This window comes from Nipponia nippon, unplaced genomic scaffold, assembly GCF_047370975.1.
Source record: "Nipponia nippon isolate SJK-2023a ecotype South Korea unplaced genomic scaffold, ASM4737097v1 scaffold_5, whole genome shotgun sequence".
NCBI lineage: Eukaryota > Metazoa > Chordata > Aves > Pelecaniformes > Threskiornithidae > Nipponia > Nipponia nippon.
Window position 1 is genome coordinate 33,206,885 of NW_028262369.1, and position 14,375 is coordinate 33,221,259.

General features: G+C 60.9%; 2 protein-coding genes across 6 annotated transcripts; both read right to left on the reverse strand.

Moving 5' to 3' along the window:
* Window positions 1-2,343: 2,343 nt before the first annotated feature.
* On the reverse strand, window positions 2,344-7,946 carry CDC20 (cell division cycle 20). The gene is made up of 11 exons (XM_087731638.1): window positions 7,827-7,946; window positions 7,307-7,509; window positions 6,546-6,691; window positions 5,682-5,778; window positions 5,003-5,131; window positions 4,422-4,618; window positions 3,962-4,056; window positions 3,475-3,706; window positions 3,233-3,358; window positions 2,946-3,063; window positions 2,344-2,607 (listed from the first exon to the last, which is right to left on the reverse strand). The coding sequence occupies exons 2-11, from the start codon at window positions 7,503-7,505 to the stop codon at window positions 2,429-2,431; spliced, it is 1,518 nt and encodes a 505-aa protein (XP_087587764.1). The 5' UTR covers window positions 7,506-7,509; window positions 7,827-7,946; the 3' UTR covers window positions 2,344-2,428.
* Window positions 7,947-8,074: 128 nt separating this feature from the next.
* MPL (MPL proto-oncogene, thrombopoietin receptor) lies at window positions 8,075-14,093 on the reverse strand. Of its 5 annotated transcripts, none has more exons than XM_087731635.1 (12): window positions 13,798-14,093; window positions 11,516-11,651; window positions 10,996-11,171; window positions 10,514-10,779; window positions 10,281-10,437; window positions 9,985-10,114; window positions 9,482-9,654; window positions 9,236-9,378; window positions 8,922-9,081; window positions 8,655-8,742; window positions 8,447-8,534; window positions 8,158-8,352 (listed from the first exon to the last, which is right to left on the reverse strand). In XM_087731635.1, exons 1-12 carry the CDS (start codon window positions 14,048-14,050, stop codon window positions 8,158-8,160), a joined length of 1,965 nt encoding a protein of 654 aa, XP_087587761.1. In that variant the 5' UTR covers window positions 14,051-14,093. The 5 variants fall into 5 exon arrangements, 4 of the variants coding, with proteins under 4 accessions (XP_087587760.1, XP_087587762.1, XP_087587761.1 ...); XM_087731637.1 differs by lacking the exon at window positions 13,798-14,093 and adding an exon at window positions 11,769-12,701; XM_087731634.1 differs by having other exon boundaries at window positions 8,075-8,534.
* Between the last annotated feature and the right edge of the window lie 282 nt (window positions 14,094-14,375).

The window sequence follows — 14,375 nt, forward strand, 5'->3', positions numbered from 1 at the left end:
AGTAGGACCAGTGTGGGGCCAAAGGAAGACGCTGCAATATCATTACCTTCCAGTAATGCTCAGAGGACTTTCAGGGGATGTGTAACGCACAGCTTCTGGGGGTGGGTATGTGCTAAGGAGAGAGGCAACACAGGCTCTATCTGGGAAAGATAAACTGCTATTACACAGGAGGGAAGAAACTACACCAGCTTGCAGGCATGCAAAGCCTTCCTTCCAGGGTCAGGAACCACTGGAAGCCTTAATCTGCTGTGGGGCCACTGAGCAAGTCTGTGCTAATGCCCAGCATTAAGCTGCAGGGGTGTGGGGCAGGCTTCCTACAACAGCAGCACAGCTCTGGGAAAGAGCCAAACCTTGCATGTGGGTTTCTGCCCCCTTCCCCATTAGATCCAGCTGCTGCTGTAGGATTTGCTTCTGAAGAGGAAGGAGAGCTGCTTCTTCCTCCCCGGGACCTCCCCTGCTCCTCCCCAGGTGGCCAAATGGGGATGCACCAACAGCCCCCCTGGAAAGGTGCTGGGCTCAGCTGCTGCACGCTGTTTTGTGAGGCTGTGCCCCCCATCTCAGCAATAGGTGTGGGGTGAGTGTGGGGGCACGCTGCCTGGCCTCGGCACAGCACGGCTTGGTGTTGCGCTGCCCATCTTTGAAGGCCCCAGCTGGCTTAAAGCTCAGGAGGCAGAGCAGGAGCCTGGTGCCAGGTACAGCGTGGCACCGTGCTAAGAGGAAGGTGAAAACAGTTGATAATAATCCATCCTCAGCTAATCACAGGCACAGGCCAAGGCGCTGATCAGCTGCGCAGTGTGCCTGGCAGCCCCTGGCTGTGCCGGTGCAGCTGAAGGACAGGCGCGATGGGTCTGGTACAGCCTCAGACACCGCGGCTCCAACACGCAGAGCAGCGTGGCAGCTGTAGCCCTGCCGGCTCTTGCTCCGGTAAAGGCTCAAATACACACCCTGCAACTTGCACTGGCACAACTGAGCCTGGAAAAAATGCATTTTCTGAGTGCTGGGGAGTCAATCTCTACCACATGTCAGCTGAGCCCTGCTGCCTGCTTCCCCGCATGCGGCCTCAGCTTGGCACCAGGGCTTCCCCTCAGCAGGAGGGGAGGGCAGAGATCAGGGCTGCTGGAAGAATATATGACTAAGGGCCATGCACCAGATTGATGGTGCTTTGGGAGTCTCTTGCGTCGTGTCCAAGCTGGCTGTGGCGATGTAAACTAACCTTTTGTTTTGCATCAGGCTTCACGCCATTGCCAGCCCCTTTCTGGCCTTTGGGGTGATTATAGCTGTTGCTGTGTGTTTCCAGCCCCTGACACCCCTTTTTTCCAATAGCATTTGGCCTCTAAAGTCAGTACTAAACTCACTGTAAAAATAGCTGTTCTACACTAGCACCATAAGAGCAGGCAGCGTTGGCTGCAGCACAGAGGCTGCGTGTAGCAGAACAAGACTAACTAACTGCTGTGTGCAGGTGATGCTACAGCTCAGACTGCCACGAACAAGTGCCCAGACTGCTCTGGCAGGGGAGATCGCTGCTGGTAGTTGCCAGCAGAGGCGCAGCAAAGTCCCCCTGGCCAAGAGGCAGGACACGGTGGAAGCTGGGGACACAGATGTACTGTGCTTTCCTCCCTGCCACAGCTGGCACCAAAGCAGGCAGCAGCTGGGCAGAGGGCCCTCCCTTAGGTAGGGGCCCGTTAGGAGCTGGTTCACTGCAAGTCAGGGATGCATACTTCCTCCTAGCCCTGCTCCGGGGTCAGGTTTGACACACTCTGATCTGGGATGGAGGGCTAGGAAGTCACCTAGGCCCTAACCCTTTATTCTAAGTAGACATTGGTATCAAGGCCCTCTTTGTCCCCTAACACTTCCCATTCTCTTACCAGAACCAGGACCCAGGCTGCTCCATGATTCCCGTTTGAGAAAGTTAAGAGGTACAAAGCAAGCTCGGTTTGCCTGGTAGAGCTGTGCTAGAGGAGAGGTCTACAGACACAGACTAGACATCAGCTTCCTTTGGAGAGCAGTTACCACTGCAAGCAGAGAGCCCATATTTAGGGTCTTTCCCCCTGTGGGCTGCACACAAGCCCCAGCCCCTCTGATGGAGCTGCACTTGTGGTCAGCATTAAGATGTGGCAGGTGACACACCTGCCCTAGCTGGGACAGACACAGGAGTACAACCACTGCACAGCATCCTCCTCCTCCTCCCAGGACTCCAGGGCAGTGCCAGGCTCGGGCTGCCTGCACACCAGCCCTAAAGAATAAGAGCTCCACCACTTGCCCAGATCCCAAACCTCAGGGAGGAGGGCTTGGGCCTGTGAGCCATGGCCTTTTCTTCCTTCCATCAGACACCATAAAAAAAAGTCTAATTAAAGTAGTTTATTAATATTTAAAATACTGTACAGTGTGTAAGTCAGATTTCCCCACTCCCCACAACAACCCTGTGCACTCATCGGATGCCCTGGTGAATGATGCTGCTTTTGGCACTGTTTGCCTTCTCTTTCTCCTTCTTCTTTATGGGGTCCATCTCAAAACAGCGCCAGAGCCGCAGCGTTTCATCAGCAGCTGCCGAGGCCACTGTTACACCATCAGGGCTCATAGTCAGGTTCAAGACTCTGGCAGTGTGACCTGAGGAGGAGGCATGCAGTCAGGGCTGGGCTGACCACTGCATGTCCTGGTCCCTCTCGTTCTACCACAACGGTCAAGTTCACTCCCACGTGCCCCATGAGCCCCACCGGCTCGTGTAGCTGTCCCCACACCATGAATTCACAGCCCAGGCGATGCATTTGGAGCAATGGCCTTTCTTCAGCAGCCCACAGGCGTGCCTCCCTCTAGCAGCATGCCCCTGGACACCACTCTGCATCAGTGATGCTCTAGGCTAGGCCACCAGCCTGCTGAAACCAAGGATTATATCTGCCTGCAGCCTCTAGCAGCCCTCCCCTCCCCAGGCAAAGGGCCCAGCCTACCTCGCAGCTCAGTGACCTTGGCCATCGTTGGATACTTCCATATAACTAGCTGATTCTGTGCAAAGCCGTGGCCAGAAATGAACTCCTTGTAGTTTGTTGACCACAGGATAGAACAGACCTAGGAAGACGTAGCAACGCAGGTAAGACAAGCTGCTTGTGCTGATGCTCATCACCCAGAGACGAGCATGGTCCCCTCCTTTCCCTGCCTCTGGGCCTCAGGAGCCAGCAGCTCTGTGTAAGTGTCCTGTCAGAAGGTGTTTGTCACCAAGCTGATGATCACGTCTTACCTGGGAATGGGCATCAACAGCACTGAGGCAGGTGCCGGAACACACATTCCAGATGCGTATGTGTCTGTCACTAGTCCCACCTCCCGTGGCCAGGACATTTGACTGCCACGGACACCACGCCACAGCCTGAGAGAAAAGGGTTAGTTCTAAGACATACAAGAGGCAGCCTGAGCACAGCCAACGCTGCCTGTCTTGCACAAGGACACATGCCCACTCCTCACCCGCAGCAGCCCTGCACTCACCTTAACAGCACCCTGGTGCTGAGTGAAGGTCTGTACAGGAGCAAAGTCTCCACTGTCCCCCTGGGTGCATGGCCAAATGTTCACCAGGTTATCATTGCCACCACTGGCCAGGTAGCGGCCGTCTAGAGACCACTTGAGTCCGCACACCTCCTGCGTGTGGCCAGCAAGTGTGGCCACGTGGTGCTCAGCCACTCGGACGTCATGGTGGTGGATGTGGCCAGTCCGTGCCCCACTGCAGAGAGAAGGCTTGCAGGGTCAGGCTGGCACATGAGCAAAGCAGCCACAGCAGCTCTTCGCAACTTCAGCACAAGGGGCAAGAGCAAAGAGACCTTCTCCCCGCAGTCCCAACAGAACAGGCTGAGTAAGAATCGCAAGCCAGGACAGAAACTCCTCTCTGCCATCCCTAACCTGCACCACTCACAGATCTAGGATAGGAATCTGCAACAGCTGGACACTGCCCTTCACCCACCCCCACCCAGCGCTTTACCTGGAGAGGATGTAGCTGTTCCAGCTGAGGGACCCCACACGGGAAGAATGGCTGGTCATGTTTCGGAGACGTTTCTGCTGCTGTATGTCCCATAGCTAAGAGAGGCAGAGCAATAAGTTCTCCAGAGGACGAGGAAACCCAGCCCTGTTGCTTTGCCCTAGGAACCTCACTGCACAGGCTCTGGCATTCAGCCTTGTCAGCATTGGAGCAGAGATCAATTTGTATCTCATGCTTACAGAGCAGAAGGTAACTCCAGGTGTCAGAAAACCCCAGAACCTAACTCTGCCTTGCTGCTGCAGTTGATCATTGGCCATGGCTGGATGTGGACATTTCCACTCCATACCAGTCAAGACAAGTCAGGGTGCATTGCATCCTTCTTGTGCTAGCCAAGCCTTTGTCCCGAGGCCCCAGAGCTCCAGCCATCCCTAGACAACACCTCTAGTTTTACCCCCGTGCTCACCTGGACCTCAGCGTTACTTGTGCCAACGGCAAGGTAGTTTCCTTCTTTAATCCATGACACAGAGGAGACGTAATCATCTGGATGCTCCATCTGCAGCAGCTGGATAATCTCCCCAGAGGCGTGATTCCACAGATAGACAGAGTTGTCCAGAGCCACTGCCAGGAAGTTCTGAGAGCTCCAGTCAATAAGATTCAGATCTACAGTTTGGAAGAGCAATGCAGGTCACACTGTGCTTACCTGGAGAGCCCTGCCCTTCACCACTGCTGGTGCCAGATCTTCCACCTGCACCAGGGGTGTGTGTGCACACGCACATACAGGTAAGGGGCAGCCTTCTGGGTGTCACCATGCCCAGCAAGTGGGGTCAGGCAGCCCTGATCCAAGTCACCTACACAGCACTCTGGACCACTGTCCCTGTAAGGCTACACAGGGACACTCCAGACGTGGCCGGTGCCAGCCTGGGTGCATAAGGTACTGAAACAGCCCAGTTGGAGCTCCAGTTCCTCAGACCACACTGTCTTAGGAACTGCACTCCAGTGCAGAATGATCTCAGTGCCCAGCACTCAACATTGCAGCTTACTTACAATAGTCATTGCGGATCTCTGGTGCATCCAGGATCCGGTCTGGCATTGAGGGAATGTATCTGCCATTCTTCCTGCTGGATCCAGGTGTCATTTTCTGACTGTAGAGCACTTTCAGGTTATTCTGATAGCCTGTGTGCAGAGGAACAGATTTGTTAACCTGAGTCACTGTTTCCTCCCAGCTGAGTGCTGCTCACCCAACTACAAATCCCTTCCAGTGAAAATGAAGTCCCAAGAGAAGAGAGAGGCTCAGAAGAGTGCAGTGTGACAACATCACTGGCAGTATGAACTGCTGAACCAGGATGAGCTCCAATTCTCTAATTCACAGGAACAAGTTTAACTGACAAGCACTTGGTTTTCTGTATTCCATTATGTTTAGTGGCAGTTAAGCTACAAAATGCACAGCAGAGAGTTTGAAGCTTTCACAGACCTCAGGAAGGTTTGCCACCTGCAGTGCAAGTGAGCAACTGGCAGTCATTTCAACTTCCGTAAATAAATTCACCATAGCTGTTATGCAGCCCCTCAACCTCAGGAAACCTAAGGAGGGAGACTCCAGTGTGCACAGGAGCTCTGAGAAGCAGCCAGTTGCTCTTTCCTGTGTCCACACGCAGGGCCTCCATGTTGCTGTTCCCATGCCCAGATCTCTCCAGCTGAGTCAACTCACACAGAGCCTGTATCATACCTTCCGGAGCATTCTGTGGCTTTCCACTGAGGCGGAGGATCTTTGTCTCTTCTATATCAAAGCCATTCAGATTCACTGCCCAGGCTTTCTGTTGCTCCTACAGAGAAAAACCACCCTCAGCAAGATGTATTTGAAACACAAAGCCCATGCTGCACTTAAAACTGCAGCTGACGGAGCGCACACCTAAGTCCCCTTCTCCTAGAATCAGGAGGTGTACAGCTGTGCTGTGGAAGCTGGCCACAGACAGGCAGCTCAAAGTAGTTTTTCCTCAGACATTGGCACACTGCCTGCTCGCATTTTCATACGGAAGCGTGGCAAATTCAGTGTCTCCTTGCCAGTGGGGAAAGCCACAGCCACAAGGGAGCAAATGCTTCATAAACAGATTTCAGAACACAGCGTACACATTCCAGAATAGCTCCCCATGTAGACATTGTCCTAGAATAGCTACCACCAGCAGTTTCACTGTGCACAGGCTCACAGCTTTGTGTCTCTGTAGCCTGCTGTATTTTAAAGCCTCATTAGCCCAAAGCTGAATTTTGCTACCAGAAGTGGCACAGGCTAGAGTGAGTGGAAGCAGAGGTGTAAGGCTCTGTGCTCGTCCCTGTGCCTAGGAAAACATCCCTACAGAGTAGCTGTGCTCAGGCTCCAGTGTAGTAGCTGTGTACCTGTCCTATTCGCAGGCTCTACAGCTTCCACCTCATCCCAGGCTCCTCAAGCCCAGAGATGGAGGCAGTAATGGCTGGGGCTGTCAGCCCCATGCACCCACTTGATAGAACTTACAGTTTGCCTCTCTGTAAAAGGCCAAGAAGGACTAGGTGTTTGGTAGTGATCATTGCAGTAATTGTAACTTAGCAACATGCTCACCTTCTTGGTAGGTGACTCCTCAGCAGGGTCATTCTCTTTGGTTAGGAGGAAATTGGCCATCTCCATCTGCATAGTGCTGCGGTTGGGAATGTAGCGATCCCCCCCGGCCTTTGTTGGAGTGCTCTGGATTTTGGATCCAGATTTACCTGCATTCACATGCATAAATATTGTTTTACAGCTATTGAACAGCCTGTATTCGAGCTTTCAAGAGACAGCAGACCCAGCACTCTTCCACATCACACCTACCAGCCAAGTTCCAGATAAGCAGGACTCTCAGAGTTCAAGCCATCCAGTCACAACTAACTCATATTTCTGCCCCTCCTCCTCCCCCCCCCCCCCCTCCACGCTCCATATAATGGCACTAAGCTCTGGTTAGGGACTGCCAGGAGACAACTCAGGTCTAGTGCAACAACTTCAGAGCTCACAGATAAGGGGAAGATGCAAAAATACTGTCACAGCATGTAAAGCTGTGAGCAGAGGGTCCTACCCACACTTGTCCCAACACACAGCTGTGCCAGCAAGGCTCAGCTGGCAGGGCCGCAGTTCACCCAGGCCCAGGGCACAGAGCTCTGCCCACCTGATGCTGGGGAGGAGAGCGTGGGTGACTCCCGGGAGCCAGGCAGTGTAGCCCACCTCCTCCCGCCTGACGAGCAGGCTAGGGCAGCCGGTCACGGAGCCCGGAGCCCCACGGCTACAGGCAAGCAGCCCAGGCGACACTCGCTCTCCCCACCCAACCCACGCCGCTGGTCGCCGCCGCTCACCGGGTGTCCTGGACGGTGTCTTGCTGGAGCTGTGGGAGCGATTAGCCGGCTTCATGGGCGACAGGCCAGCGGCAGGGCTGGGCCCGGGGGCGCCGCTCTCCTTGGCCTTGCGCTGCCACCGAGCGGGCGGCGCGTTAGGGATCGGCGTGTCCAGCTTCAGCAGCCCGTGCAGGTCCGCCTCGAACACGAACTGCGCCATGGCACTGCGGGCGGACAGCGTCAGCCCCCCTCCGCGGGGTCCCTCCTCCGGCTGCGCCTCAGGGCCCTCTCCACCACACGACCCCCCGCCCCAGGCCGCTCCTCAGGGGCGGCTTCACCGCAGGATTCCGCCCCCTCCGCCCGCTCCTCAGGGGTCGCTCTACTACAGCCTCCCCCCCCCCCAATCCGCGCCTCAAGGGTCTCTCTCACGACCCGCTTCGCCTCAGGGCGCGCCCCCCACCGCTCCTCCGGCTCCCCGTTCCCCGCCGCAGGGCGCCGGCCCTCCCCGCCCGCCGCGGCCCCGCCGCCGGCCGCCCCTCACCTCCGCTCTGCAGTTGAAGCTCGCGCAGCCCCCCCCCAGCCGCCGCCGCGGCATTTAAACCCCGCGCGGCCGCTCCTCCCATTGGCCGCTTCAAACCCAACCGCCGCACGCTGCCATGGCGACCACCGCGCGCCGCAATCCGAGTGGCTGGGCCGCGCGGCGGGGCGGGGCTTTCCCCGCTGCGCCGCTCAGTGGGCGGGTGGCGGGGAGCGAGGCGGGGGCGCGGTGCCGCTCGCTCCACGGCCTGCGGGCCCGGGGGCCGGGGCGCCGCGAAGCAGAGAGGAGGCCGGGTGACTTCACGTCTCGTTTATGTGGGGGCGGGGGGCGCGGCTCAGGGCGGCCCGCGGGGCTCCCAGCCGCTCATCAGCAGGTAGGACTGGTTAGCGATGTCGGTGCTGGGCAGCCGGCCGGCAGCGTGCTCCGGCGGCGGGGGCGGCCCGCCCGCCTCCCCCCGCGGGGCGGGCAGCACCTCCAACAGGCAGGGCAGGACGGCCTCCTCCGGCGGCTGCTTGTAGAAGGCGTTGGCCTGGCGGGGAGAGAGAGGGAGCGCGGTGGGGGCGGCCCTCGGAGCTGCCCCCGTGGGGGCTGAGCCGCGGGGGGCTCTGCCCCGGCCCCCTCACCTGGCCCTGCTTGCTGCTCTCGAGGAGGAAGCTGCCCAGTGCGCGGTGCAGGTCGGGGACGGGGGGCCAGAGCTTCTGCTTCACGTTGCTGGGTGCAGGGAAGGGGGTGTTGAAAGCAAACCCCGCTCCTGGGGCACCCGGATGCCCCCGGGCGGGGTGCCCAGGCCTGGTGCTGGACCCCCCCACCTGCCCCAGGCACAGCCCTTACCTGCAGAGGGAGGGGAAGGTGCACCGCAGCCCCAGGAGCACGCCCGTGAAGAGCAGCGGCACCACCGTAACACTCGGGATGACCCAGCCTGCGTGGCAGGAGGAGCGCTGGGACTGCAGCCCTCCCCAGACCCGCCACTGCTGAGCCCTTCACAGCCCTGCCACCCTCTGCCCGGTGCTCCCCATCCCATCTCCAGCACTCTGCGTCTCCTGCCCTTGGCCATGTGGCTCCTTCGGCCTCAGCCTCCACTCCTGCCCTGTCCCTTACCCGCATCGGCCATGGCGTCCACTACGACAGGTTTGGACCAGGCGCTCCAGCTGCCCTGGTACCACGGCCCGCTGGGCTGGGCCCGCACCTGGGCATGGTAGCGGGCGCCTGGCCGTAGGTCCAGGACTTCTTTCCTGGCTGCCCGTGGGACCTGCAGGACCTGCAGGGCAGAGCTGCGCTGGAGATGACAGCTGATGCGGGGCGGCCGAGGGGCAGTGCTGGGGTGTGGGTCCGTCCTGCCTGACCCCACGCAGGTCATGTGCTGGCAGCAGAGGTGGGCCAGGCTGCTCGGGGGAGCCCTGGCCATGCCTTACCTTCCAGTCATTGCTGTTCTCCACAGCATAGCGGACCTGGTAGTCCAGCTGCTCTGCAAGTGCTTCCAGGGGTGGCAGCCACTGGAGGCTCAGCTGGCCCTGTGACACCATCACCTGCACGAGCTGTGGGGCGTCTGTGAGCACTGTTGGGGACGGGGACGTGTCGCTGCTATGGAATGGGACATGGGGCGCTGTGTCCCCTGCGAGCTGGGCAAGGGCAGGGGCCTCAGTGGTGCTGGGACTCACCAGCCTGGTGCAGCCAGAAGGGCTCCTTGAAGTAGCTGAGCGTGGGCAGCGTGTGGGGCCAGGTGACATTCACCAGGACAGAGATGGCGCTGTCAGCCCTGGGCTGGAAGGTGCAGGCGTGGGTGCCCTGCACCCCCACGCTTGCCTCCTTGCACCGCTGCCACGTGTCTTCCCTGCGCGAGGAGTGAGGAGCCAGTCAGCCCTACTGTGGCAGCCCCACTCCCCTTGCCCACTGTCACCTCTGCTCTGGGGCCACCCTGTCTCTGCAGCCGGCGCTGCCTTGCTCCTCCTGCACTTGCCCAGGAAAGCTAGTGCTGCCCGTAGTCAGAGGGGCTGTGTGGCTGGGAGTGGTGGTGGGGAGGTGTGAGGTTGATGGTGGTAGGGCAGGGCAAGGCACGGAGCCAGGTGGCACAGTGTGGGATGTGGGACACTGAGCAGGGCTGGTGGTCCCTGGGATGTGCCACCCCTCCGCCTGAGTGTCACATCCCTGCCATACACCTTACCTTGTGCCGGCCCCGCTCGGAGGCGCCCGGTAGAAGAGCTGGTGGGAGCCGTGGGGCTCTGCGGGGTCCCAGCTCCACTCGCAGCGCACGTGCTGCAGGTCAGGGGTGCTGCAGCACAGCCCAATGTCTCCTGGGCAGGCGAGAGCCAGGGCAGGGAGGGGCCTGCTTACCCCCGGCCCCCCAAAACCTGGGTGCTGCCCCTCGCCTACCCCAGGGCCCCCACTCCTCGCAGCCCCAGGCATGGGTGCCTCCCCGCCTTGCCAGCCAGCACCCTGGCGGTGGGGATGGCCGCTCACCGGAGGAGCGGGGTGTCTCCGCAGCCACTGCCTGTGACCAGGGCCCCCAGACGCCGTCCATGGAGGTGCCATCGGGCTTGCTGCGCACCTGGATGTGGTACCTCACCCCCGGCCGCAGGTCCCGGAGGACCACCCAGGTGTTGGCCTGGACCAGCCCCTGTAGGAGAGGGGCCAGGCTGGGGAGAGGCTGCGGCCCCAAAATCCCCCTGCCCAGCCCTGGCCCCTCTATGTACTTGCTCTGTTCCTGGGGAAGCTGTGGCTGCCGCAGCTGTGGCTGCGTGGGTGCTGCTGGCCAGCCGGATAGAGGGGTCCCCAGGGTGCTGCCTGCTGGGGTGCGATGCAGGGCTGCAGGGCGTCTCTGGGGAGCTGGCAGGGCAGCACCGCACCTCGTAGAGGAAGAAGTTCGGGTAGTCGGCGAGCGGTGGCTGCCACGACACGCAGAGCTGCCCTGCAGCCCCGGCCCAGCGGGCTGTGATGTTTGCCGGGGGTGCGATGAGACCTGTGGGGAACGTGCCGGGGCATTTGACCACCTGCAGCAGCCCCGGTCCAGGCACCCCCTGGTCCTGCCAGGGGACACCCAGCGGTCCCCCCAGAGCTGTCTCTGTGCCTAGGGTGCAGGGTCCTGCCAGCCCCCACGGCGGGCAGAAGGGCAGGGGACCCAGGTCTGGAGACTGTCCTGGTGTCACACAGGTATTGCCTGGTGGGAGGGACTCACCCACCGCATCCACGCTGAGCTCCCGCCAGTACTTGGTCTGGTTGGTGGTGGCGTCCAGGACGCGGAGGTGGAGCTGGGTGAAGAGCCGCACGTCCTGGCCGGGAAAAACGCAGACATGCCGCGTCCTGCTGGCCCCGTGGTGCCATGTGGAGACCGCGCATGCTGTGGGCACGTCCCTGAGGAACGGAGAGCAGGGTCCTGCAGCACCCAATGCCTCCTGCCCGGGGCCAGGCTGGAGGAGAGGGGACCTGGGGCATGGCACCAAGACCTCGGTGTCACCAACTCCTTCCCTGTGCCCCCATCCACTGCAGGGCACTGTCCCCATGGGACTGAGGGACAGCCACGGTCCCAGCCCTGCTGCAGGGTGTGTGGTGGCTGCTATGTAGCTTCCGTGGGCTCTCCACCATCTTTCCTTGCAGCTGGGAGCCACCAGGATGGCACGGAGAGCTGCGGCACCGTGACCCTGCTGCTCTCTGTGCGGGCAAAGGGGAGGCTGGGCTGTGTCCCCACCACCTCCTACCTGCTGTACCAGTAGTAGAAGTGGCACATCCTGCTCACCGCCGCCTCCTCCTCCTCATCCCAGAAGCAGGTGAGGTCCTCGAAGGAGCGGGAGAAGCAGAGGATGTCCTCGGGCACCCCTGCCAGCAGCGCAGCATCTGGGAGGAGCATGGGCATGAAGGAGCCCCTGGGCACAAACCCGTCCCCATCACACCTGCACCCCCCGCCCCATGCCTGCTGGCCGGCTTGCCCCCGAGGCCAGGCCGTGCAGGCACACGGGGCAGTGTGGGCACGGCTGTGGACACGGCTGTGGCAAAGGTGCCCTCCGCCAGCTTGGCACGGCAGGGAGGGACATGGCCCGCGTGCTGGCTGCTGGCTCACACCGGGGTCCTGCCAGGCGGCAGGGCTCCCCGCCAGCCGGCCCCACCGCTCCCCCCTCCTCAGCACACGGGGTCCTTTGGGACAAACAAACATCCCGAAATAGCCCTGTGGTTGGAGGGGGGCTCGGGGCTTGGCGATCGGGGGGAAGCACCCCTGCCCTGCTCACGCCGGAAGGCGCGTGGAAGTGAGATAAGGAGGAGCAGCGTCCCGGGGAGAGGGAAAGGGCCTGGGGGCTGGCATGGGGGAGCACAGCCCTGAGCAGGGGGGAATCCTCAAACCCCGGCCTGGGGACTGCCTGGGGAGCTGTGAGTTTCTCTGCCCCGCTCAGCAAGCCACCCTCCATGTCATTGCAGGGATGAATTGGAGCATCAAGCCCTGCAGGAGATCCTGCAGATCTCCATCCCAAGCACCAGTGGCTTTGCTGGCATATGGGTGCCTGTCCCCATTGTCAGGGAAAAGGGGACAGCCCCAAGATGTGTGAAGCACGGGGGTGGCCTCGCTGCCCCCAGCATTGCTCCAGCACCCCCTTCTCCACCACTGCCTCTGCCCCAGGACCTGCCGCAGCCCTCCTCCTCCTCCTGGGATGTGCCCTCTTCCCCCAGGGCTGCCCCTCACTGAAGGACCCCACAACAAGCCCCCTGCCAGCACCCAGCCCTGCTCCATGTGCTGAGCACACCCGTTCTCTGCTCCACACCCCCTGTGCTGCCAGCTGAGCCCACCCCAGGTGAAGAATAAGGGACAGTCCCCAAATGTCCTTGCCCCTCTCTGGTATTCCCCTCCTCTCCCTGTCCGTTCCCTTGCCCTGACCCCCAGCCCTGTTCCTCCTTTCCCAGCCCTACGTTGCCTTCCTCCCCTAGCCCACGTCCCCTCCTCACAGACCACAGCCTTCCCCCTACCTGCTCTTCCCTTTTTGCACCCCATTGCACCCACCCCAGTCCTCGTGCTGGCTCCCTGTCTGCCCCAGCTCCCAGCACCAGGGGATGGGGTAGCCAGGTGCCAGCAGCCCGGTGGCATGGCGACCCATGGCATCAGTGGGAGGCCATGCTGGTCCTGTGGGTTGCCAGAGCATCTCTGCTGGGTGCAGGCCGTTTCCTAGGAAGAGCGGCCGCACAGCTCTGCAGCCTGCACCAGCCACTCTTGGACGATGCTGCAGAGGCTGCGGGCAGAGAGAGGATGAGCCCAACCTCGTCCTTCCTCCCACGGCCCCTATGGGGGTGACTCAAAATGTGCTCCTGAGCCTGCCATGGCCAGAGACCTGGGGTGGGGCTGGAGGGATGAGCAGGAGATCAACAGGATTTTATTCAGTTAATGCTTTTTATGGTATTACAGAAAGTGTTAAAAGGGCTAAGGAGGGCTCAAAGAAAGCATGGACAGGCCTGAAATGGGAGAAAGCTGGGAAGCGGCTCTGCCAGGCACAGCGAGCCGGGCTGGGGCCAGCTACCGGCTGAGCCAAGGATGCTCAGTGGGGCACTAAGATCATGGGAAGGCTGGTGCGGGAGCATTGGGATTAGCCCGGCAGTGCCACAGCATTACCCGCGGTGCAGAGCTGTTTGTCAGACATTAGCTTGAATTTTGCTCAAACCCTCGTCATCGTCACTCCGAAAGCTTTTGATGAGTGGGGAGCTCCTCTGCCACCTGCACGGGGCTGGGAGCCACAGACTGCCATCCCAAAGGGGTGCTCGGGGACAGCCAGGTCCAGCCCGCAGAGAACAGGGACGTCCCTTTGCTCCAGGCCCCAGAGTGTCCCACGGGTGAGAAGGGGGCTCCATCGCCCACCTTGAACACCCCCCGCACACCCTCCTGGGATGCCTCCTCCCCAACCCTGCAGGTTCTGGCTGCCATAGGGTGCTCGCTGCCTGCACCAAGCATGCCATCTCCTCTCTGGCCCATCCTTTGGGGGAGAAAATGGCCCCCAGGACCTACCTTGGGATGTCACTGGCTCGAGGGCCGGCGGTGGGCTGCGGAGGCTGAGCAGGATGGCAGGGAGCAGTGAGAGCAGGCAGCCCCGGCACAGGCAGGCTGCCATCCTGCACCCCGTGTGCCGGGGCCGTGCGTGCTGTGCTCGGCCCTTCCCAGCGCCCCGGGAGCTGCTGCAGCTCCTCTGGGCGATACCTTTATCTGGGAAGTGGTGGCTGTGCAGCTCAGGAAGCCTGGCTGGAGGCTCCCCCCACCCCATCACCGGCACTTCCCCGTGCCCAAAACCACTGTGCCGCGGCCCCTCCGCCGCCAGCCACAGTGCCAAGAGAGACTGCTCCTATCAGATAGGCGGCACGTCCTGCTCTTGTGGCTACCGGCACGCCGGGAGGCTGGAGTAGGAAGAAAAACAACCCCTGAGAAACCAGGGAGGCCCCCACATGGGGCAAGCAGGGCAAGGCAGGCAGGGCAGGGCAGGCTGTTCCACACTGCAGGCACATGGGAGCATGGGGCACGGGGCGGCTGCTCCGGCTACATCCCGCCTTGTGCCACTGGCACTGGCGTGCGTTGGGTCTGCTCTGCACGGC